General features: G+C 44.5%; 2 protein-coding genes across 4 annotated transcripts in view; both read right to left on the bottom strand.

Moving 5' to 3' along the window:
* LOC106737136 (ectonucleoside triphosphate diphosphohydrolase 8) overlaps window positions 1–4225 on the bottom strand; it is a 49430-nt gene extending 45205 nt beyond the window's left edge. Inside the window, exon 1 of the mRNA XM_059715488.1 lies at window positions 4046–4225. The gene's annotated coding sequence lies outside the window, so the exon portion shown is untranslated. The remainder of the gene's footprint in view (window positions 1–4045) is intronic.
* A 1403-nt stretch (window positions 4226–5628) lies between these two features.
* The window catches only part of NSMF (NMDA receptor synaptonuclear signaling and neuronal migration factor), a 66386-nt gene continuing 45580 nt past the window's right edge, over window positions 5629–26434 (bottom strand). For all 3 annotated transcript variants that reach the window (XM_019475955.2, XM_059715486.1, XM_019475957.2), the window contains 7 exons: window positions 25830–25913; window positions 24475–24508; window positions 23893–23963; window positions 21211–21290; window positions 19018–19120; window positions 18583–18658; window positions 5629–15699 (listed from right to left, as the gene is read on the bottom strand). In XM_019475955.2, coding sequence (XP_019331500.1) covers window positions 15602–15699; window positions 18583–18658; window positions 19018–19120; window positions 21211–21290; window positions 23893–23963; window positions 24475–24508; window positions 25830–25913 — 546 coding nt within the window. In that variant the 3' untranslated portion in view covers window positions 5629–15601. The remainder of the gene's footprint in view (window positions 15700–18582; window positions 18659–19017; window positions 19121–21210; window positions 21291–23892; window positions 23964–24474; window positions 24509–25829; window positions 25914–26434) is intronic.

Raw genomic sequence — 26434 nt, 5'->3', positions numbered from 1 at the left:
GGACACCAGTAATTTATAGTGTGGGACATTGCCAAGCAACACCAATCTGGCTTGCCCTTGATACACAAGCATGGCTGCCTACATATACAGGTAGTTAGCCATGTTAGTCTGAAGTCAGGCAGAAGGCAGGTTAGCATAAGCTTTTGTAAGCAGCAGGTTACTTCATTTTACAGCATCTGATTAAGTAAACCCATTGCTTATGAAAGCTTATGTTATGCATCTCTGATTTAATTAGTCTGTAAAAAAGGTGGGCAAAATGGTGGATTCGGCTGGCAGCCAGACTCCATTTCCCAGCAGCCGCTCCCTGCGCAGCTCCCAACCAATGTTCATGGAGACCCCAGGAACACAGGGCAGCAATCTGTTCCCTGCACGCCCCTGCCCTTTACTCGTCACAGGTTCCTGCCGCTCTGCCTTCTTCTGCATCAAGCTCCGACCAGCTGTATGCAGCACCATGCCCAGACCCTCTGCCTGAAAAGATCAGGTCAATCTGCCTGAAAAGATTGACCTTTACAGCGACAGCCCCCACCACAGAAATACTGTTGTTTTGTCCAGGTGCCTGTCATGCGCACAGTGCTAACCAGGTCTGCATTATCACAATGTGACCTACTCACACCTCTGCTGGAGGGTTTTTTTGTCCTGTCTACATTGATAGGAGGGTACAGAGAGCCTTCACTAATGCCCAGTTCTGGATAAGTGGAGCTGAGTTTCTCACAGCCTTGTGGTCACCTTGTGGCTTCTGGTTTTATCCAAAAGGCAGGCCATCCTTTGGGGATCCAGGACACTGACTGGCATCAGGCTAGAATCTAATTATTGCTGATGGTTTGGGTTTTTTTCCCCAACAGAAGGAGAGAGAGGTTTTCCACAGATGCAGGGCCTGTTTCTTGAGTAGGCATCCTCATTCACAGAAAAACAAAGGTAGGGTAAAATCCTACCATTATAAATTGGCTGCATCTCATGCACATTTTGCACAAGAGAAAATGACTGCAAGATTCAAAGGAGTTGAGAATTAGATCCATGATGGAAACTTGCATGAGATGTACCCTTTGGAAGAGCTTACACCCTTGATGCTGAACTGCGGCCCCGTGTGGGTGGCACATTTTCCCTTATGTTAGATTCAACCCAAACAAGAGAATTTCCATCTGATCCCCTTTAAAGAGGTGGATGTTGGGTGTTTGAGTTTCAGGTTCAAGACATGTTACTTGTGTGTAAAGGCTCAGGAGTCACAAAGGAAAATATATTTCAGCAAAAGCAGTTTCTAATAAACCCAAGCCCTCCCCAACCCCTCCGCCCTGCCCCAGGAACTGCACCAGACTCAGTCCTGGTGTAAAGGAAGTTCTAATTTGTTGGGTTTGATCCTATGCTTTTGAATAGGAACTTGGAAAAACTTTTCAGCAGAGTTCCATTGTCAGTAGGATCCCAGCTTTGATCTCTGAACGGGGAGGAGAAATGAGGGCCTTTCCCTATATTTGATTTGATCATTGTGGCTTGTCTAATTCTGTGATGAATTTATGCCATTGGGCCCATTCTGTTGTTACAGCCTCAGCTGTGTTGCCTTAGCTTATTGGCACCTGCTGTAGCAGTAATTCATCTTTTCAGCTCCCCACCCACTGTTGTTCCAGGCAAAAGGGAACGCTAGCTCCCCTTACATGAACATGCTGGTGTTCCTGGTCTAGTAATACTATAAATAATAATTCCTTTGGGGGACTGAGCATATCCTGAGCAGTAAGATAACTTAATCTATACTTATACTAATCATGTCACCCACTGGCCTTGTGTCCAGACTTCAAAGGAGTCATGAACTCAGCCTGGTTATGAACTGTAAAGTGGTTTCAACTGATACCTAGCCACATGCCACCAACATGCTGCACCTGGTTTGGTGCATCTGGGAAATGCCTGTTCAAGGCAAGCCAACAAACAGCTAGAATGCTTTCAACTAGTCATTAACTTTGTTCCTCTTCCAGCCGCTGGTCACTAAGGCAAAGAAAGCAGGGATAGGTGAGGTACAAGCACTCAGCAACATGTACCTATTACCAGGGTTCCCCCCAGGGCCCTTGCTTTCAGCAAGGACACTTGCCAGGAAAGATACTTTCTGGACCATCTGCTGTCCCAGCCACAGACCCACACCTTCCCTGCAGAGCTATGGGACTGGATGATGATATCCTTTTGGCTGTGATTTCAGTGCCTCCACACACACTGGTGGACACCTCCAAGGGGGAACCCAGCTTGTAGCACAGAATATATTAGCTGTTTTCCTACTACATTTCTAAAACATGGGCTCCAACAGAGTCCAACTGAGGGGGAAGAGAAGTAGTAGTGTTGGGGCTGGCCTCAGCGCAGACAGGCAGACTGCTGGAAATGCTGAGGCCCAGCAGAGTTTCATCACTTGTGATGGTTTATTGCTGTTTTGATACAGGCAATCACTTGATCGAGACTGGTAAAGAACCTGGGTTTGTATTGAAACGATTTGACAATCCGCATTGCCATTCATGTCTTGATTCCCATTGGGTCTGGACCTGGCCCAGCTATTCTGCATTTTAATTTTATGCCCCTAAGAGGGAAAAAAACCCCAGCTTCCCTGTGCCGGTGACTGGACTGGGAGGGGATGGGAACTCAATTGGCTTATCTCACTGGTGCCAGAATAAGCCAAACAAATTAGCTGCTGCCTGGTTTCTTTTGCCTGGTAATAGGTACATGTTGCTGAGTGCTTGTACCTCACCTATCCCTGCTTTCTTTGCCTTAGTGACCAGCGGCTGGAAGAGGAACAAAGTTAATGACTAGTTGAAAGCATTCTAGCTGTTTGTTGGCTTGCCTTGAACAGGCATTTCCCAGATGCACCAAACCAAAGAGTGTATTCCTGCCTATGAGGCAGACTGCCCCAGAACAGACCCTCAAGAGCCTTCCTTCCTTTGCCACGTGTCTATGTGAATGCCAGACTCTGGGCAGGATGGGGCTGAGGGATTACAGCTCCCCTACACGTCAGGAGCAGAGTGTAAGACTCTTCAAAGAGACAGGAAGAAGGCAAAGCCGTGAAATGTACTGGAGGTGGCAGGAAGAACCAGGAGGGTCCTGGAGCCAGAGCAGAGGTATGACACTTCCTTTTGCTGCCCTCTACTCAGGCTTGTGTCTGAACACCATAACCTAGCCCTTGGATTTATGACATTCATCAGCACATATGTGCACAGCTCCCATAGAGCCACCCAGCTGTGCCTGAGCATAATGTAACCCTTAGTTTAGGTTTAGGTCTTGAGCTGCAAAGAAGACAGGAGAGAAGTGCCCCTCTCCTGTCTTGGACATTTAATAGATTCTGGCCTCAATGCACTACCTTAGCCCAAGAGGCATTTTACCAATTTGTTGCCAGGGGTCTGCAAAGGGAACAAGCGCACATAAATCTTAATATTTTTAGTTAGTGGTGAATCAGGTTCAAACCTCTAGACCCTTCCTTGCAAGCAGCAAGTGACCCTTTCCTGTTCAAGTAAGCACTGAAATCAGATGAAGAGCAGACCCCAGGGTAAGAGGACAATTCTCATTTACACTGCACTCTACCCTAGGAATCATTATCGTTTTGACAAAGAAATTCCCCAAACAGACACATTAGAATCATTTATATCTTCCCAGTACAGAGGGTAACAGAGGGAAAAGCTGACCAGGATGTGCCCGAGGTGATGCTCTGCTGGGACACAAAGGGAGAAAAAAGTCCGGCACTGATTCATTGCATGGCACTGTGTGAACCACAGCTCCAGTGCAGGAGAAACCTGAGAGGCAGAGAAGTTGTAGCAACTTCTCCTACAAAATGATTCCCCTCTATCCATATCACTGAGCCACAGGCAGAGAAATGACAAGCACAGGAAAGCTGCATCCTCAAGGCAAAGAAAGCCCCGCGCTTCACAGATGTGCCCTCAGCAGGATTCTGGGTCCTCACTGCTGTCCTATCGCACCCATTGCAGCTGGGCTCAGGTACCAGAGAGCAGCAGGGCACCGGTCGTGCGGTGCCCTAACAAAGCGTGGCAGGATCAATGATTTAGCCAGAAGCAGATTCTCGGCTTACCTTCGTCTTTCCTGAGCAGAGCTGAGAAGCGTGTCTTCTCCTTCCTGAGGCGACCGCACACAGCTGGAGTGTCCAATTGCAAGCTTCTGGGGAAGCCTTTAATCACTCTCTCCAGCTGTACAAAGGTAGACAGCGTGTCAGCATGTCTTAACCAATCAGCCCCCCCGTGGGTGCTGCGGCTAGAATATTTTCAGCTGCCTTGAAATGTATGCCTGACACACCCCAGTGGCATATCTTGTCCCGTATGTTTATCTACAGGCAGGTTTCTTTAAGTTCCTGCAATGACACTTCTCTGCGGCATGCCAGTTAGCAGCAGCTCTGAACAGAAGGAAACCCCACCATTTCTTTGACAGGTTTATAGAGACCAACAACCCTGTTTCTTGTCTCTGGCTTTCCTGTCTTTAAGGAAGTGGGTGACGGTGTGCCAGTGAGGGACTAACAGCACCACAGTGCGGGCAAGGGCTGGGCAAACTTCCAGCACATGGCTCTGCCAGTGTATCTAGGGGAACCGTCACAGCCTTTGTGGGCTGTGTTATTACAGCGCCCGCTATTCTCATGCCCTTCCCACAGCTCTGCCGGTTTACATCAGTCCTGACCTGCAGCCTCCTCTGCTGCTCCAATTCTTGGTCCCGTTCAGCAGATACCAAATGTGTGGACAGCGGTTCACAGGCTGTGTTCCTCCAGGCCCCAGGATTCGTCCCAGGTCACTGGGCAGCCAAGAGTTGGGGAGCCCTGGAGCCTGAAGGATTAATCCTCAAAGGCAGCCTGACAAGGTGTCTCAGCAGGGCGATGCCGGCTTCCAGGGAACCAAGACTGACCTGTTAATCATTACCCCTGCGTTTTCTAGGGATTTCATTTGAGCCTGGCATGTGACAAAAGGACAGGCTGGAACTTGGTGCCAGCTCCTCAAGAAGCAAGCTCAAAGATAACACACCTGGTACCCCTGGTAACATCACAACCACCAAGCCTGGACAGGTGTCTGGCTGGGGTCATCTGACCCCAGCACTCTTTGCTGCCCAGGGCAGGGGGTCGGACTTGATGATCTGTTGAGGTCCTTTCCGACCCTAACATCTATGACTTTATGAATCTATGAACTCTTGGGGAAAGAAGAGGGAAAGGTTTCCTTGTCTGAAAGCTGGAGGAGGTCCAGGAGGAAGCAGCCAACTTCTCTGGTTCTGAATAGTACAGTTCCTTTTGGTCTAGCACTCTTGTATGGTTAAATTGTTCACACATCTCTTCAAGGCGGTCACAAGGTCCCGTCATAACTCAGCTCTTGACAGAGCCATGAGCTTGGTACAGAATCTGTTTCCCTTTCCAAAAATCAGTTCCAACTATCTCACAAAATAGCCACAGCCTTCAAGAGGCAATGTTTGCTTTGTCTTCCCCTCTGTAAAAACCTTGTTTTAGTTCTTCCACACTTCCTTTGTCTGCGGAAATTTTAGATCTGTTAAAGCCATTGTATCTTTCTTGACCTTCTGGCTTCAAAATGCTGATCAGGGACATTTGCTTGGTGGTGTTAACCAATCCAGCTGAGAGAGATAGGTAACTCAAGAGAAGCTATGAAAAAAGAAGAAAAACTGATCTGCTGTTTTCCCCGAAATGTGTTTTTATTCAATCGTAACTTAAAATTTAGAAACTCTCACATATTTGAAACATGGTTATCATTCGCAAAGCAGCAAAGAGTCTCAAATAAATGTGCCAGGGTATGTAATAGGCAGGACAGATACACCCTTCATCACAGCAGAATGCACCATGAGCCTGGACGGGAGAGGGAGAGAAGCCAAAGGAACTGGTTATGAATGTCATTGAAATTTGTCTTTTGTGGAGAAAAAATTTTGTTGGACAGGGCAACCTGCTGGCTCAGTACTGAAGTTCAACTGACATTCACAGAGGGAAAAGCCTGTGTTTTCAAAAGTCTCACACCAGCAGTAGGCAACTTGTGGCACCTGTGATGTATGAAATACAAAATTAGAGACCACATTTTTGGAAATTTGGGGATAAAGTATTTGAAAGTCTCTTCACAGGCCCAGTCCATCATCACTTTCCAGATGACAGTGAGATAGGGCAATGACTGAGCAATCTCCATACAAATAATGTTGAGAGCAGGTCCTAAGGAGTTATGCAATGACCAGGAATGTAACCTCAACCTCGTAACATTGATGGTGAATGGAGTGCAAGATGGAATGAATCTCTGCACAGGTCCTATTTCTAAAGCACCCAGTGTCACAGAGAGGTTATTAGGGAGGATGGACCTTTGGTCTGAACCATGACGGCAGTTCTTATGACCACACAAATACAAAGTTTTCCTTCAAAGTTTTGATTTTAAGGAAACAGTGTGCCTGCAGGCCCCACTGAAATCAATGGGAACGAAGGGAACTCAGCAAGATATAGAATGTATTTGGCTTGTCAAGTAAATGGTTTAAATAGCCTTTAACATTTCTCGCTTTAAGTATGGCTGACAATTGTATTGATTCTTTTTCCTCCTTCCCAGTTGGATAATTTGCCCAGCTCCACCATATAACTATTGGTTTCAAACTATAAAGAGATGTGAGGCTTGTCTACACTGCCTCCATGCCATGCACAGGATTTCTCCCATGAAGAACTCTTGCTCTAAGAAAGCTGCACTGCCTCCTTTCTAGAGGCTGGCCTGGGACTGGCCAGACTGAGGGGGGGGTGTTCCTGGGCAGGGCATCAGGGTGGCGCAGACATGCCTGTGAACAGGAAGACTATGTTATATGGATCTGTTTTCAAATTCTTCACGATTCAGTGTTTTTTCCCCCATTCACCGCTTATTTGGGGTTATTGTTCCTTTAAATGAAAAGCAATGCCAGCAGCCAGGCCTTCTCAAGCTGCTCTACAGTAATTAACTAGTACATGCTGCCGAGGGAAATCACTGGTGACCAAAATCAGGGTCTCAATTACCAAGTGTAACAAATGAAATTATTATTTTTAAAAAGAAAAAACAAAACCGTTTACATTACTGTTTTACAACAGGGTTCTTGTTTAGCTCCCAACGGTATACAGATACCACACGAGATCAGCTCAATTTCAGGAACTGCATTTGTTTAAAAAAAGGACAAAACCAAACAGCAAAGGAAGCATGAAACATTGTTTTTTACATCAGCCTAACTCCTGTTGGCTTGATGCAGGACTCTGGGCAGCTAAGTCTCTTAATCCAACTTTTAATTTTTCATCAATACAATGTATGCATTTACTAGGCAATAATATTCTGTGTATACAACATGTGGTGACACATCCAATTCTTCCTTCACATAAAAGGATTTTAACCTACTCTATCAAATTGGGATATTTTTAGTGTCCCACATTTAGGGACAGTGTTATTTGACTGTGCCCTTTTGAACCTCTGCTCTGTGAGCAGACTGTTTTCATGGGGTCTCTACCTCTGTGTCTGGATTTTAGTGTCAAAACTCCAGCCTCTGACCTCCTGTCAAGTCCTTTATGAATTCCAGCTACATCCATGCTTTTTCTCCCTGAGCCCAGAGCAACTCCAGAAGTGCGCTCTGTTCAAAGTCAATTGCTGAGCCCTGTCGGCATAACACCACTGAAATTTCTCCCCCCAGGCAGGTGAGGGCTCCACAAGTCAGATGCCACAGATTGATTTGCACAGCCATAGGCAAAACGTTACATTTACACATGGGGGGACGGGGATGTGCCAGCAGGTTATTGCTATATATAATACAGGAGGAATCCACAAGTCTCATAAAGGGCTGCCTGGTTGTACAAAATGACAATACTCTTCACTGGCTGGCTGACGTCTTCATAAAAAAAGTTTGCTTTACTAAGGGATTGACTCAACTGTTTCCAACATGGGCGACACGAAGGGGGTGCACGAGCATCCTCTGAGCTTGGTGGTGCACCCCCTGCAAAAAGGGGCCACTGACACTGCTGGCGGCGCCTGCAGGTGGTCAGGGCTTGCCACCCCCCACCTCCCTCACCGCTGCCACCAGGAAGCACCATGAGTTACAACAGTCCCCTCCACCCAACAGATGTTCTGTGTTGGGTCTGGGGGAGTTGGGAGATCAAGCTCCAGTTTGGAGCAGCTGCATGTCTGCAGCCTCTCTCCCCCAGTCCCCACCCCCGCTCCAGCTGTGGTGCTGTCTTCAAGATGGGAGGGGGAAGGGAGAGGAGGGAGTTCATCCTGGGATTTGCTCAGCTTGTTCTGGAGGTGGGGGGGGGGGGGGCAGGTGGATTGAAGCCCCCCACCCCTCCCAACCCACCACCTCAGGTTCATTGGTTGCATGATCGGGCACTTTTAAAGCACTCTAAGGCAATGCACTTCTGTCAGGGCACAGCTGTGGAGCACTTTCAGGGGGCGATCACACAACGAAATGTCACTTCTGTCAGTGCCCAGACACCCTGCTCAGTGAGGTCTGGATTGAGCTCTAAATCTTGATGGGGCAGTCAAATGCCAGGTAAAGACAACACCTCCTTCTACCACAGGAATCACACGGAAGAAAGGCTGGAGTGCCAAAGAACTAGCTAAACGTACCATTATATCACTACTTTGGTAAGAAAAGAGAACAATAAGCATTATTTTACCAGTATCTTTTCTTGTTCACATCAATTTGTAATATAGTCTAAACAAAACACATTAAATGACCAATCATTATCTGTTATTATGTGACATTTACTGAATATTTAAGGGAAAATGTGATTTAATTTCCATTCAGACTGCTTCATTATATTTAATGTCTGCTATTTTCACACCTGCCTCTCCTCTAATTTTGCTGTCACACAAGATTTGGGATATCTGCGTAAGAATTTATTTCTGAAGCAAAACTGCCAATTGTATCTAGCACAACTGCAAATGCCTACATCCCAAGTGAGAAACCAAACTCCAACTTTATAGCCAAGGCCAAATGACTGAACTGCACTGACTTCACACCTGATTTCATGGGCTTAAGCAATATCAAGACCAGGCCTGTTTTCTGACACCTTAAAATTATGCATTGAACTCCAAGACACAGACAAAAAAAACTATCAACAGTCATACTGGTTACTTCAAATGCAATGATTCCTGTTTGTTTATGGCTTGCACTTTATCAAGAAGAAAGGGCAACACCATGAAATAAGTAAAAAATACATGTACCCTGTTTATTTTACTGAGACAACAGATTTCTCAAGCAGATAGCCAGTCAGTTCTGGCAACATTACAGTATACACTGCTGGCTCTTAACTAATGTCACTGCAGGACCCTGAGCCCTTGATGACTCAGTTCAAAAATTTACCTACAAAATTGGCTTCTCACATCAACACTCAGGACAGAACCTCTGGAGAAAACTTCATGCATACAATGAGGTGTTTCACAATGTCTAGCCCCCGCTATACCGGGCTATAGGGTGATGCATTTGATACTTGGCATCAACATTCCTAGAGTCCACTGGTTACTTTAAGAGGTGTCACAGGGGTGAAATGAATAGACCTCCTGGGCAGTCATACACACAGACACACCAGTGTTAACTCATCTGAGAACCAATGTACATTTAATTTCAGTTATTCTTGACTCTTGTGATATTGGTTTAATTGAGGGTTTAAATGATTTAATTGATTCAAAACAGACCTCCAAACTACCAAGGCAAACTGCGCTCTTATTCACCCCAATAAAACTCATCTGAAATCCAATGGGATGTCATCATTGTAATGCAGAAGAGTATTTGGCTCACCAACCTCAACATAAAAAAGCAAATAGGTTTGTAATTCTAAATTGAAAGCGATTTCCCTAACATCTCAGATGAACAAATCGGGCAACTCACTCCAATCATCAACATTTACCATCATGATACCCAAGAAGGAATTACTACGCCATAGCAAAACACCTCGTATTGACCCAGGCATCTGCCTGAGATGGTGTAAGTCTAGGGTGGCCAACCTGTAATGTGTGCCATAAGTGGCATGGGCAACCTGTGTGTGGCACACAGAAGATTGAGGAAGGGCCAGGCAGCATGGCAGATAGGGCAAGAAGCAAATGCAGAGCAGCAGATTGGGTGCAGAGCACAGAACAGAGAGCAGAAAGCAGAGCAGCAGATCAGGCAAGGGAAATGGATCATACTGACACTCAAGGAGGGTACAAGGCTAATTTGTGGTACACCTGCCAAAACGGTTGGCCCCACAATGATTTAAGAGTAGCCCATCCTGTATCTGTGTAGGTTTTTGGAAGAAGTGATGACTGAGGTCCCTTCCAACTATGACCAACAAATAGTTATCATACAGAAATGTTCAGGCAAACTAGGCCTGCCTTGTTGGAGTGTTGTGCATTTAGAGTTAAGCTGAGTAAAATAAGTGAGCTTGCGGATGCATTTCCTGGCTTGTTTTCTCCTGAGAGTCATTAACATACTGGGACTGGACATTAGAGATGACTAGGAGGTGATAAGACGGGCCTTGTGTTCTACTGCATGAAGCAGAGCAAATGGGAGTAAATAGGGACCATACTCACGAGAAAAAAGTGAGACTTTACAAAGAGACAATGTAAAAACACGTACCTATGTATTGTACACATTTCTTCCAAGAACCATAATAGCAACTGAAATACACAGGCCTAAGTTAAAATAAGCCCCAAGCAAAGAGCAGGGGAGGGAAGATCCAGACCAAGCATAGCCTGGCCCATTCATTCATTCCTGGAGTCCTATCCAGGGCAGCAGCAAGATTTGGAGCTGGGGCTGAGCCTTCAATAGACTACATGGGGTTAGGCTCAAGCAGCTCCTGAGGTACTTGGTGGGGCAGGATTAGGTGGGATGTCACATTTGTGCTCAGTGGAATCCTCCAGATGGAGGCAGGCTGGTTGGTTGGCTGGCTGGATACTTGGCTTTCCCACCCAGAAGTTTCACTACAGGTGGAGTTTTATGGTAAAGACCCAGAGAGGACTACCTCATAAGTGGAAACCATCTGCAAGAGGTACTGATAGCTGCAGGGTGAGGAGTGGGGGCTGTGGATTTCTCTGGGAAGCCAGAGCTTCTTTTCCTCCTCGGAGCAGTTATTTCAAGGCTCCTTCTTATTTCTTCGCAGATGGCGAAGCAGAAGCTTCTGTTTTCCTCTCCCAACTGGCCAGTGCACATAAGGGAGAGGAGGAGGAGGATGTGAAAATCCCCTTGGAAAGCAGCTCTTAACACCTAATAGCATGAGATAACTGCTGCATCCCAAAGGGATTAGCATCTCTGAAACCCTTTACCATGGAAAAATGTTTCTGTATACCCTGCACCTATTCTGAGTTTACTGTTGACTTTTCCAACAACTACACTAACCTAGTGCATTCCCACAGTGCCAGAGTAAACAAGGTGCTAACACATTATCATGGTTTTATCTAACCCTGATCAGAGCAGGTCCGGACAGAACAGGAGTTCAGATGCCAACGGCTGGTCTACATTAGCACTTCCTTTGGTGGAGGTGAGTTGCGTATAGCGTCAAGGCAGAATGCTCAGTGTGGACAAGACACGTGAAGAGTTAAAGACAACTGAAATATGGTGCAGCAGTTAGGGACTTGAACTCAATTACATTACAAACAGTGTCAGTGTAATTAATGCTTATTAGAAGTGGGTTCCACCAAGAATATTCAAATAGCAAGTCTAAAACTATATACATGTACAGTTAAAAAGGGGACTCATTTTTAAACAGTTTTCATGGCTTAAAACAGACTGATATTTTAAAAAGCATATTGTTTTAAATTGAAAGGAACATTTGGTAAGTGGAATGACACCCTTTTGATGGCGCACTCATCAATCAATGAAAGCATACCCATAGTGTCTTATCAGCCCAGACTAGACAATATGCACTCTGGGGCAGGACACATCTGCTCTGGACCTTTGCATTTCTTAGGCCACTCTAACCCTCAGTGGGCATGTCTACATGAGACATTTACTGCAGAGTTGCATAATTAACTCCACAGTAAAATGTCACCATCTACACATGCAATGTTATTAGGACAGAGTGAACTAATTAACTTTGCAATTGGATAGCACTGCCAAACACAAGTATTGTCCTACGGCCGAGTTATTTACTTTGCCACAACACATATATAGATGCTGATGGGGCTGGCTGGGGCAAGAGAGTACTTCAGTGTGGAGGCTGCCTGCTGGCTAGCCCTGCACTAAAGCACCCTCATGCCCCAGCCAACCCCCGCCAGCATGTTGAGCCAGGTCAGAGCAGCCCCAGGCTGGCAGGCTGACCCCAAGACCACGTACCAGCTGGGGCTGCTCCGGTCTGGCTCAACATGCTGCAGTCCTGGGCATGTGTTCAAATGCCATGCCTGGGAGCAATACACTCTGGTGCAAAATGTGCCAGAGTTTATTCAATTGCCTTAATAGCACATGTAGACATGCCCAGTAAATAGCTGAGAAGGATCTAACAGTTCACAGAATGAGAACCGGCCTTCTGCAGCAAGAATATTTCCCTTTGAGTACTGACTAATGAATATACACTCCAGGGAGTTCAGTTCTTGATGCGTTGGTCCAATGGAAAGTATCCCCTTAGCTACTTTTTTTTTTTTTTAAATCTAAGTCCTAAATAGCTACAAACATTTTCTGCATCCTATACATTGCTGGTTCCTTCCTGTCCTACCAGCCACTCAGAAGGATCAACCAGTTAAAGGTGAAAGAAGAAACAATTTCTACTTTCAACACTGTTAAATTCAAAAGTGTTATTAGCACAAGGGACTTTAAAGGTTTGAAAGACAGTAGATATAAAATCCCCAGCCTGTCTTCCCAATTAGAGCCTTTAGAACAGTTCATCCTTTTTGTTGAATGATCATGACAAAGAAAATAATCTGTTCATGGCATAATATCACAAAGGTGTGTGGGATATATGTCTTTGGAAAAGAGAGAAACGCATTCAATATTTCTCAGTATACTATGCTATAGTCAATTGGACCAGTAAAACAGTCTGTAACATTCATTCAAACATACATCTCCATAAAGGATAAGTTATGCAACTGTACAATCTACCTTTCTACGGCAACCTTAGTTCTACAAGTGCTCAATCATTATAGATATACAATAGTGACATAGATAAATAACCATAGTGTATATATAAATGGGTCCTTTCAGAGTAATATAGGTTTTTCAATAGTTCCCACAATGCTACATTCATGCTACCAGGTTCACTGAAGTGGGGTTTTACTTTAAACAAGAGAGAGAGGGAGCATTTTCTTATTCTTCATTTAACAATGTAAGCAACAGCCCAAACCATCCAAGCAAACTAGGAAGTGAGAGGGTCAGGGAGGGATGCAATTTTGTATCAAAGTTTTACTCCTGTCACTGCCTTTTGCTAACATAATTTATACATCCTCTTTGCTATGATAGCACATACAACACCTAACTGCCAGTAGTGCAGCTAAGAAGAATTAGCATGCCAAATATTAGTTCACTAATATATATCTTTAAAAAAAACCAAAAAACCAAAAACCCACACTGGCATGTTCTTCCAAAAGCACTGGGGTAGTGCCAAACATCCTCTTTGATGAAGTCTGAAAACCTGTAACATGGTCAACCAGAACAGGAGTCAACCCCTCAGTGAACAGCAGCTTACAAACCACCCTGAGGTCAGCCTGGCACCAACTGGCAAAGAGGTCAAGTCTTTTGAGAGCTGCTCATAAAAGGTCTACAGAATTTTCAAGAGGAGATCTTTGAGCTATTTGGTTTGGCATGTTAATTTTCAGTGATTGCAAAATATCCCCACCCCCCACCAGTTACTTACCTACTATACGTATATTATTTCTTAAAGGTTTGCTATAAAAATGTCATTAATGTACATGGTTCAGCAGTTTTAGCCAGAGGCCTGCTCCCCAATGTTACAATAACACACGGGGAAAGGAAAGGAAAAGGGATATTCTACAGATCAGAACAAATGTTCTTTCTTAACTATTCAAAGGAAGGTTTGTACATGTATTTTTTTTTCTTCACTGCACAACCAACTAGTTTTAGACACTAATAAATCAGGAGACCAAGGTAACTCTACCTGGTTATTCTCCAGCATATTTTACTTCTCTGAGAAACAAATTGTGTAATCTCCCAAAATAGCCAGGGTGACCTGTGGAGACTACAATAATATTTGTCCCTTATACACACAGGAGACTAGAAGACTAAAAAAGAAAAAGTAAATATATTCCAAAATATATCCTCAAAGATATTAAGCACAAATCTGGATTTTAAAAGCATAGCTGCTCACAAATAAGAGCTATGTAATCCATTTGTCCCAGACATGAAGGATTTGGACGGGAGAGCTGAGATCTACAAGTGGGTTGATGTAGCGCTAGAAAAAAATGGAGTTTACAAGTCAACAACTGGCAACTACATGAACGGGGAGAGAACCAAAATTGTGCTACTAACCAATGCTACAAACTTCAAGAAGCATTTCATTCAATTCTTTCAAATGCCTTTGCATATAAATCTCTTTTGAGGATTTCCCGTATTCAGATACTGCTCTGCTCCACACTGCTATCTGGAAGAAGACTTCATCTAATCAAAAGGCAGCAGTAGACTGAAATGACAAATCCTTAACATGGCTATTCGCTTCTCATTCGTGATCAAATCTGAATGAAACAGACCAAGATTCCCCTCAGTCACACATTGTATTTCTAACTTAAAAATTCAGCAAAACTAAAATCGGCTAGTTTTGTAAGCAGCAAAGATAAAGTAACAAAGTTGTGTCTAACTGGAGGAGAAATATACATTCGTGAGAACACGTACAATTAGTGCAACACAGCTACTCTGAAATTAAAGAGAAAAAACAAACAGGATTGATCAATGTAGCAGACATGCAGAGTCTGCTAAGTTATGTTAAAACCATGTTGCTGGTGATTAAATATGTCTACAGAAGATATATTACTATTTTGAATATATTTTCAAGCAGACCAAAAATACCTCATCTATTGGTTACTGATGTGTTATTTTTTTAACTATTTAAATATTGGGGGGGGTTCTCCCCCCTCTATTTTATAAAAATTGCACTTATTTTCTATTAACCCCAAAAAACGTTAAACTTCAATTCTGTTTCAATATATATTCACATTAAGTTTCTGAACCTTCTTGATCAAAGCTTGCAGGAGTAAGCATGGCATTCCTTGCCTTCAGAGTTCCTTTGCACAGCAAATGGCGCCGCTGGGAGGCTCCCACTCTTCTAGCTCTGTGCTTAAGTCACTGCTTTTCTGTAGTGCAAGGATTATTTATTTTTATTTTTATTTTAAGAAAACCTGAGCTCTAAATGTCTTTAAAAGGACCTGGAATCAATTCTGGCCCAACATGACCCAAAACAGCTCAGTCCTGCAAGGAACTCCATCATGTCCCCTTTTCACACAGCTCTTTCTGAGAGACTATGGCTCTGGCCTGAGGTGTATGAGGTGTCAAACCATCCTCTTCGAGTCTCAGTCTTTGTCGGACAGACTTTCCTCCTGGTAAATTTCTGGCTGCTCCTCCTTCTATCCCTTCGGCACCACTGCCTCCTGCAGGGATTCAAAGGGCTCCTCCTACCAATAAAAAAGTCTCTCTGCCGCAAGCATGACTTCTCAAATACTGATGATCAACCTCCTCTTGTAAAGTCTTCTCCAGCTCATAAAATGTCATCATAATCCAACAGTTTGGAGTGCTGGCGGGTCTTCCAGAGGCGGTAAAGGCGGAAGTCAAAGTAAGTCTCAATCATTTGCTTACCTAGGATAAGAATGAAAACAAAGGGCAGAGGTTACCACAGCCATGCAATGGGCAGAGCACAGACCAAACAGACTGTAGCATACCAGCCGACAAAATCAATCCCAACCATTTCATGTAAACACCTCCTCCTCTTCCTGCTGGAAGAGTTCATCTGCATGTTTCCCAGAAGGACACTGCTAACAGTTAGCACTTGTCCAGGATGTCCCTCATCCTGTCTGAAAATGCCCAGGAAGGTAATGATCCGATTATTTATCTTCAAAACTGGAGCTGCCTCAAAGAGCTGCAATATGGGCTTCTCTTCCTACAAAAGCTGGGAGGGGAAACAGAGCTCTGTCTCTGTGTCCCATTCAGTTCTTGGGCTCTCTACACAGACTGCCGGCCAAGGTGACCATTAGTGGCTGATGAGCAGGGAACCTGGTTTTCCCCGATTTAAAAAAAATCCCTAATTTTCAGTTTAAAAAGGTAACCCCAAATCCACATTTTTTCTGTAATTAAAATGAAATGCCACTAATACATACATGCAGACAGACAGACAGACAGTGGTGTTTCATTTTAATCATGGAAAAAATGCAGATTTGGGGTTACTTTTTTTAAACCAAAAATTAGGGATTTTTTTTAAATCAGAGAAAACCAGGTTCCCTGCTGATGAGGGCACAGCATAACTCACTGTAGCTCTACAACCCTACCTGCGAGAGATCCCGTAGCTGGGTCTCACCACAAACCCAACGAGAATTTGAGGACCAAAACCAGGTAAGGGGAGGGAGGGGAATCTGGGGGCTGGTAACACAGACCTTTCTCCTCACCTGGAAAGCACTGTAAAATGGATTTTCTTCAGGCTTATGTTAGCTCTAGTTTCCCTAGGTTACAGGGAATTTGTAAGACAAAAGGCTATGCTAACTGACCACATCTGTTTTCCATAGTGAAGAGTTTGATTTGGCTTTTTGTGTGAACAGCTTTTGTATCTCTAACTAAACTACTTCACTGGACAGCAACTTCACAGAAACCCTCACAGGGGCTGAGGCTGGGGCTGGCCAATGCAGCTGCACAAAAGCAAAAAAAATCCAACAAATCACAGAATAAACAATCCTAGACTATAAAAGGCAGAAGGCAGGGAAGGGATTTTCTCTTTCAAAGCTGATTAAGATCAGTTTGAGATGACTCTGTGATGGGTAGCAAGGGATTAGAGTGGTTACATTGTTCATGTATTCCAGATTTATCATGATGGGGAAATGATAATACAGCCTCCACCCCCATTTCCCCATGGAGCCAAGCATCAGTCTGCTAGACACCACTCACATAACGTATTCTTCACAGAACTCACAGTCGTTCCTGCCAGGCTGTGTTCAAAATTGACATTTAACGACTTGCCTGCACGAATAGCTGCTTCTCCTGCACAGTTGCGTGGCTTCACTGTGGATCCCGGGCATGCACTTTGAAGCGTGATGGCCCACCCTACGCAGGAGGTGCATAGTGCTTCCTACAAAATGCTACAGCCCCTCCCTGCGAGGGTGTTCCATTAAAATCAGTGGGAGTAAAAGATGTCCTCAAAAATGGTCAGGGGGAAGTAAGCACTTTGCTGAGTCAGCCTTATTGCTAGGGATCTACCCACATTGAAGAGCCAGGCAGCCAATTTCTTGGACAGATCGTGACGCTGTTTTCGCGGGCTTATCATGGTGAGGCCCCCCATGCCTCTGATTGGCTAAGGGGTCCCAGTGGCCCTGCCTCTTGCCGCTGATCGGTTGAGAGTACTGTTGGTCATACAGTGCCACCCCTCACTGCTGATTGGCCAAGAGGGCTATCTGTCGTGTGCCCCTGGGGAGCCAGCATTTTATTTTTAGTAAGTATTTTTTTCTGGATTTCATGGACATTGCCCAATTTCATAGATAATGTCTGATCTTGCGACTTCTGCGAAATCTGTGAAACTGCAAAGTGGGTAGGTCCCTACTTATTGCCCTTAACGCTCCTTGAAGGTGACGCTGAGAACCTTCAAGGCTGAGATGCTCTAATTAACTAACAGACACTATAAACTATGCAGGCTTCCTTTACTAGAAGCTGGGCCCGAGTCATTTTATGGGTTCAACCTCTGTGCCCAATCTATTCCATGTCTCTATCAGAGCTATATGAAAAGGACTATGGGAACTAGACTCTAGTCCCAAAGCTGCCTGGTCCAGCAGTAAAATGCCCAGAGTGTATATAGAGTAACGCTGCACAAGGTCATCCCAGGAGAACAAAGATTCCAAATGGAGCAGATAGATCAAAATCACAACGCCCGTGTCACATATGAGGGAAAGGGAAAGCACCCGCAGCTTCTAAACTCTCTCAAAATACAGGAAAAAGCATCTATACAAAGTTGAGCTATATCCAAGTCCTTGGTTGACAAAGGAAGCCAGTATGGCATTAGTGCTAGCTTCAGTATCCTCTGGAGGATAAATGACCGCAAACATCCTTAAGGACCACATTCCACTCCCAGCTGCACATGAATTTCTCTCCTACTGACTCCAGCATGCTCCAGTAACATAATGCATCTCCTAAACTATAACCATAGGGGGGTCAGTATTAGTTATGGAGTATTTTTGTTGATCAGCCATTGGCATTAGCTCTGGAGAAGGCTACCTAGCTGCAAACGTAACAACAGGTATAGTTAAAAGGAAAAAAAAGCAAGGATGGTAGAAGAATAAGACAGATAAAACCAACAGACAAACAAACAATGAGGTTATTAAAACCAAAAGAAAGACCAAATGACTTCTTTTTTGTGGTGGGGCATAAACAATTTCACTGGTGCTTTGGGAAGGTGATCCTTTCACGAGGCAGTTATGCTTAAGGAACACATACACACACTTACCCACACACTCGCCCACTAGCATTTATGGCAAAAGAAATTACCTTGAGCTGAGAGTTCAAGTGGAGACTCAAAGGCAACCCTATAAGGATTCATTAGATTTTTCAGATTCTGAAATAGCTGAAATGAAAAAGATATTAAAACTTCAGAGCTGAACCCAAAGAGATGCTTAAAATTAAATGACTTGCTAGGAGGGCAAAAGAAAGCAGAAGAAAGAACCAAGACCCTTTAAAACAGCAAGACTCTGCCCCTTACTTTAGCCTGCATTGGACCTTAGGAGCTGTGCACATACTTACTGCTCTCTCTGGGATGCACAACATCTACAGAGCAGGTAAATCCTTAGAGAAGTGGGACTGTGAAGAGAGCACCCCAGCCCTTACTGTGAGAGGAGAAGGCATTCAACCAAGGTGCTGGGCTCTGTGACACTGCAGTAGATTCATCCACTGAGAGCCCCCAACGGTGCCCCAGGGAGCCCTTACCTTCTCCCCATTGGGGTTTCCCAGAACATAGCAGCCCATGATGTGAATGAGATTTGGCTCAGGGTTGATTTTGCTCATCAGTCGGCTTAGCTTCTTCCAGAAGCTAGAAGAAATATAAGGAAACAAAATACCATATTTATTCAACTATAAGACAACCTTGATTATAAGGTCACCACCCAATAATTAGATTCTATATATGGAAAATTTATAAATATGTTATAATTTTACAGGTATAGAATGTAATTATTGGTTTGCCTTGAACTGGTCCCCTTCCCACTGCTACAGCAGGGAAAATAAATCTGGGAGATCAAATAGCCTCTTTGCTTCCCCCCAACTTTTTCCCTTGGTAACCGCTTCCCCTTTTCCTTGCTGTCAGACCCTGCTCTCTCTGAGCATGTGAAAGTGAGGAGCATATTTGAAGACAATGACCTTGAAATTAAACATGACTGTAGCAATTTGCATGTAGCACCCACAGACTTAGTTCATCCAGAACTGATGCATGTCATCTTTTTTCAAGTTCCTGCAAGTTTTAGCACAAGTGTGTGTGTGTATATATATATTTCATGTCTCAGGCCAAATTAGACAAATCAGTTCCAAATTCTATCCACTAAGCAGAGCTCAGTCATTCAAGTATTTGCAGTGCTACCACTGGCAAGTATCCTATCTCCCATACCCTTCAGCCTGGGGCTTCAGATATTCTCAAAATCATGGCAGGCATCCATTAGTTCAAAGCCAAAAGGTTTGTGATTTAATACACAGTTCACTGGGCTGGGCTTCATTAGAGTCAACAGCATTTCAAGCCATGGTAAACCATGACATGCATACAGTTCACCCCAAATCCCTCTGTTAAGCCCTCTCTCAGACTGGCACATATGATTAGTGTGGGGTGGCCCTGTCCTTGTATGCGTCTATACTCCAGATACACCCCACAAAGGTATCTGGAGTATATACACATACCGAGCACTGCTGAGCTGTGGGGTCACCACACAGGGTGTGGCCACACTAAACATATGTGCCAGGCTGAGAGGGGAGGCGACAGAGAGCAATGGTAGAGCCACAGACTTGAATGACTGAACTCTGATCAGTTGAAATTTGGAACTTGATTATTGCGCTTTGCCTAACAATCTGAAACCAATATGTCCCTTGAAATGAAATATTAAAAAAATATATTTTTATAGTGATGCTCAGTTTTAGCTGCATTTACTCAACTTTATAGTTGGTTTCCATTGCTGAACACATGGTGCATTTGGCAGCAGTTTAATGATAGGCAATGTATTTAGTGAAATTTCCTTGTACGCGATTATAAGACAAGGGTCTTTTTTCCTCGTGCTAATTAAAAAAAACACCTTGTCTTAGAATCAAGTAAATCTGGTAAGCATTTTAATCCATCTCCTTTGTGCATGATCATCTAAATACACGTGTGCACAGTGCCCAGAAACTAGCCCAGCCCTAGGGAGGCCAAAGTAGGGCCAACCCTGCAAGGTACCCAACCCTTTCACCTCCTAAGCTATTTTGTAAGATTTCTCACAAGAAACCCTATATGCCTGTACTGCTCCCCGTCCATAAATTGCGTGTCACTTGCCTGCAGTGGAAGAGAGCACCTGCATACACTTGCAGTCTATTGCTCTGGATCAGCTGCAGTGCAGAGTTCCCAGAGCAAAGCTTGTGGAATTAGCCACTTGTGGCAACAATTGGCATTTTCCTCCAGAAAACTTCTACACCCAGAATCTCTGCCTCCATTACACAGGACAATGCAGCCATGCTCGTTGTTCCTCAAGACTGATTACAAGTCTTTTTCATTTAATTTTTTGTCTGAAGTTAGTTTATTTTAATTATTTCCCCATTCATCCATTTCCTTCAATTTCCCCTCTCCCAACATAGATTCTGCATAGCTCACGTTAGACCCATGAGTTTTGGAGAGCGAGGCTATGCAAACTTCTTTGCAAGGCTTCACCCAAGAACTTCAGATAAAGCCATAAAAAGTGACAGTGACTGGTTCCTTGACAACCTCATTGTTTAGGTACAAGGCTGTTTACTGAGATTTTGGTGGTTCAAGTATAGTAATTAAGGGCCCAGGCAGACACTACCAACAGGCAGGACTTAAGCTGAGCCAGCACCAACTCCCTTGGTATTACCATGCAAACAGATCAGAGACACTTCAACACAAGCATGGAAAGTCATAAAGCAACTCACAGGATCATATCTTCCTCCTTCTCCACTTTGGCAAAGGTGGCAACTTTGTTTTTCAACAAGTATAAGTGGCCAGGACCTCCCTGCAAGGATAAAGGTAGACATAGCAAACTACCCTGATCCCAGAAAATTGAACAAGCCGTGTGTGTGTGTGTGTGTGTGTGTGTGTGTGTGTGTGCGCGCACGTGCACATGTGTGCATCTCACTCTCATATCTAGAGTTCTATACAACTGTTTTGAGCTGCCCCTTGGGAGGGCAGAGCAGATACAATGGGCTCTCCATTCTGCAGCTGACACAAAGTCCTGCAGCAGGCTGACCTTGCCCCAGACAAAGGAATGAACAATGGGGCTCTCCAAAGAGGGGGGGGAAAGAGCTAGAATCATAAAAAATTAGGGTTGGAAGGGATCTCAGGAGATCATCTTGTCCAACCCCCTGCTCAAAGCAGGACCATACCCAACTAGATCATCCCAGCAAAAGCTTTGTTTAGCTGGGTCTTAAAAACCTCCAAGCATAAAGATTCCACCACCTCTCTAGGTAACCTCTTCCAGTGTTTTACTATCCTCCTACTGAGAAAATTCTTCCTCATATCTAACCTAAACTTCCCTTGCTGCAACTTGAGACCATTGCTCCTTGTTCTGTCATCTGCCAACACTAAGAATAGTCTAGCTCCATCTTCTTTCAAACCTCCCTTCAGGTAGTTGAAGGCTGCTATTAAATCCTCTCTCAGTCTTCTCTTCACTAGACTAACTAAGCCCTGTTCACTCAGCCTCTCCTCATAAGTCATGTCCGCCAGCCCCTGAACCATTTTTGTTGTCCTTCGCTGGACTCTCTCCAATTTATCCACAACCTTTTGGTAGTGTGGGGCCCAGATGTGGCCTCATCAGTGCTGAATAGAGGAGAATAATCACTTCCCTGGACCAGCTGGCAACACACCTACCAATGCAGCCAAGTATACCATTAGCCTTCCTTGCAACAAGGGCACACTGCTAGCAAATGTTCAGCTTATTGTCCACTGTAACCCCCAGGTCCTTTTCTGCAGAGCTGCTGCCCAGCCAGGCAGCCCCCAGCCTGCACTGGTGAATGGGATTGTTTTGTCTGAAATGCAGGGCTCTCCACTTGTCTTTGTTGAACCTCATAAGATTCCTTGTGGCCCAATCCTCCAATTTGTCTGAGTCACTCTGAATTCTAACCTGACCCTCCCACGTATCTACTACTCCCTCCAACTCAGTGTCATCTGTAAACTTGCCGAGGGTGCGCTCTATGCCATCTTCCAGGTCATTGATGAAGACACTGAACAAAACTGGCCCCAGGACCAACCCCTGGTGCACTCCACTTGATACCAGCTGCCAACTAGACACTGAACCATTGGTTACTACCCTCTAATTACTAGGAGTTGACCAGGAGTCTCTGGCAGTAACCCACTGGTTAGTAGTTTGAAAATACACTGGTCAGGACTCATGATTTGGATTATAGCTGTTTCCATATAACAAATAATAAACATTAATACCCTAAACTGTCCATGCCATTTTTGCTCTGTCCTTAGTCAGGAATTATTGCTACTGATTTGAATGGCAGCTTTCTCAAGTAACAGCTGAGGTATGGGTAACAGCAGAGTAATTCAGGTATCTCACTGAGGAGCCAGAAGTGCAAGTTTGAGTCTTGTTCTGGATTTGTGTTCAAGGAGCCCTCAGCTGACTCAGCCAAAATGAGTGCATGGCTAACCAGTCTGGAGAGTTAATGGCAACTGAACATAGTGGAAAGCTAGCTGCCTCGCTCTGTTGTATGCTTTACCATGCCAGCCTGAAGGGCCGCTGAGGACAGACCTTTGACCAACAGCTGAATAAAACGTGAAAAAAACAGCTTCAGGGTATTATATATAATGTGCCCTTCTCTTCCATGTGCACCAACAGAGGGACTTCTCCCTCAGAGAGGGACCAGGTCCCACTCACACACAGCTGGAGGTGGAACAATGTCTCAACCTACACTTTGCTTTTTCCTCCCCCTCCTTCCCCAAGGCATGAAGCACCCTTGGGAAACAGCCCTTGTGTATGGGGTCTACAAACCTACTCAGCTCTTATAGAAGCCACATGGAAAGGGGAAGGCTTCCTTATAGCTTCCCACTCCTAACTGAGTACCTGAATGAAGGCTAAGAGGAATCTCACCCTTTATCTGTCTATTTAAACGAGTCATTCCATAACTGCTTATCAAGGCTTCCTCTAATGCCCTCTGGAGCATCTGCATCTGGCCATGCCCAGAACCACCCTATTGGGCTAGATGGACCCCTGCCTGATTCAGTATTTCTCTGTTCCTGTATGAAAGCAAACTGCAGGAAGCTTTATGAAAACAATATATAACTATCAGACTCTAAATACTTGCTCCTTTTTCTGTGAGCTTCCTCAGGAGGCCTTCTCGGAGGTCAGCTTCCAAGGGCTTTCTTGAAAGAAGATGAAAAGCTTCCAATGCCTAAGCTTTTGCTGTGCTAAGACAAATTTTCTCTGCTGCCATCATAGTGAGCTGAGGACATTCGCTGGTCGATGGATGTGAAATGGGAATTGGATAGATGTGATTACTTTAATAAAACCTGGTGCAGACTGGCTTTAGAATATTGTTTTCTGTAGTTAATTTGTCCCTGTAGAAAACACTGTTTTTTAACGAAGTGCCAAGGGCATCAATGCTTTCATGTACCTGACAGAAAATCAGCATCTTCCAGATTTTGCAGCCCTTCCGATAAATGTTCAGCTTCTTCTCTATTTCCTCTGTAGAAAAGTAGGAACAGTACCAGTGAGTGAGCCAAATAGAAAATGGAAAAGATACACAAGATACATTCATGAACACTCACTTGTGTCTACACACTGTGGCTCCTCTACAGAAGATATATTCACTAGCATTCACCTGCATCTATATAGTAAGGCATCATGACCTGAATCTGAGTGGTGCTAAGGACCTCCATTTCAGGCTGATTTTGAATCAGCCCCATGTTTTGAAGCCTTGCAAATCAGAAAGCCAGTGCAGGATTTACAAAGCAGGAAGAGCAGAATGGAACCTCGTATAATGAGCCTGAGTCATTAGAAGCACCGTGCCAGGACTCGGGTGACTTGGGCCCTATTCCCAATTTTGTCAGTGGCCTACGAGATGACTTCCCTGTACCTCAGCTTCTCCATCTATAAAAGAGGGATAATGATACTACACTCCTCTATAAAGCAGTCTGAGCTCTACTGATGGAAAGTGCTATATGAAGAAGAGGGCGAAAAAAAACCCAAAGCATACCAAGAATGTCTTCAAAGGTGGCGTGTTCATGATCCTAGAAATGAATAAGAAGGACATTTCAACCACATTTTAATTACTTGTCATCTCTTTTCATGCAACACTGAGCAGTGTTTCACTAAGGGGTAAGCAAATAAGGTGGAGTTAAATTAGACAAATTGGGTGGTCTCACTCAACATGACAGAAATGCCTGCCAAGCCCAGGGACCTAGGTAGAGTGCCCTCAAAACCAGTTACAGTTTGTAGCATGGTGAGCCCCAGCCTCTATTTCATCAGCCACCTCATATCTCCAAGCAGACATGTAGCCAGGGTCCTATACAACTAAATAATGTTACATACAACATAACCCCATAAATCCAGCATGCTTGGGACCGAGCACCTGCCGGAAATTTGAAAATTCTGGATTTGTGAAACCAGAGCGGCGGCCGGTCGTGGAGCAGCAACACAGAGCAGTGGAAGGCAGAGGCAGCCACCACGTGCAAGCTTCCCCCTCTGCTGCGGGACCGGCTGCTGCTACTCCCTGATGTAGTGTGTTTTTTAAAAGTGTCAGATTTTTGAGAATTCTGGATTTTTTATATCTGGATTTATGAGGTTATGCTGTATTATAAACACCCTTTAACCAAAAAAAGGAGGAGCGGGGCCATGTTACAATAAGGCCCTAGACTTGATTGAGGCTCTCGTGAACTACCCTGGTAAAGAGGGGAAGCGGAACTCAGCTTTCGCTGCAAATGCTCCGGGAGTAGAAACCTTGAGTTCGCACAGCAACAAATTCACTTGCAAAGCTAAAGCTCTGGCTACATAAACAAATTACCACCAGCTGAGCTCCGGTGTGAATTAACAACACACCTGCTATTCCACTGACTTACTGAGGAGCAAGCTACTTCACATATTTTGTGGGGCACCTGTGTGTGCATAAGTACTTACCACAGAGTAGCTGATGCACTGTAAATTTACACCTTATCTCACCTCTCAGTAATTTGATTGTGTAGCCATGCCCCATGTGAATATAAACAGAAGATAGTAAGAGTGGCACACAGCACACAACCAGGGCTCCAGAACAATATTTACTGAGATGGGGCTCCTGTGGTTTAACATTTGTGTATACAGATGAACCCATACTTCATAAATTACAAGACTTTCCAATTCTGGGCTCCCCACGGGGCTCTGCCAATGAGTCTGACTTAATGCTGGGTCTCTCTTGAGCAGCTATCCGTCTTCTGTGCCAAATGGTGTGCTGGTTTTTCTGAGACATTATAAAGCCCACTAGGCACCAGGATTGAATCACAACATTCATTTTCACTTGTGAGCCACCCTAGTGTTTTGATACCTGAACAGCATGTAGAGAGCAGAAATACTCACATAGAGAATAGGGATGATGGAGGGGTCATCCCTGCGGATGATTGTCGGGATGTACTCGGCTTTCGGGACTTTGGAAGAAATGAGCTGAGGAGGAAATAAGTGCAAATGGGTCATAAGGTGAAACAGGAGCAGAGGCACAAAGGAACCATAAGCAGGCACTTCATTCTGGGAAGTGGGCTGTCTACATCCGTATTACATACGATGTCTCCTTGGTCACCCAAAACAAACATTTCTTTGGGGATTAGAAATAACCTGTTTAAAGAGGCTATATTTCTACCCTGTTCTTCCTCAGGCATGGAAACCACTTGGGAGGTGGTAGAAAATAGAGGCAGAGTTTAAGGAACCCAAGCACTTTGTGCAGTAAAGTCAGGGGTGCAGCACAAGCCTTTGTTTATAGGCCAGGTCCTGTCATGGCATTAATTAGACCCCCAAGCCAAGCTGAATAATTGGTAGTTGGGGAAAGATAAGACCCCCATCTCCACCTCTATTCACACTCGCACACAGCTGCTTGTCAGTAAATCTAATGATCCAGTGAACAGAAAGATTCTGGTCATTCTCCTGTGAGGCCCATTCTGCTCCTGCTGTGCCTTTTTCTAGTCAGCTTC

Source organism: Alligator mississippiensis, chromosome 12, assembly GCF_030867095.1.
Source record: "Alligator mississippiensis isolate rAllMis1 chromosome 12, rAllMis1, whole genome shotgun sequence".
Lineage (NCBI taxonomy): Eukaryota > Metazoa > Chordata > Crocodylia > Alligatoridae > Alligator > Alligator mississippiensis.
Note: the sequence above shows the minus strand (reverse complement) of the source record. Positions and strands in the feature narration are given on the sequence as shown.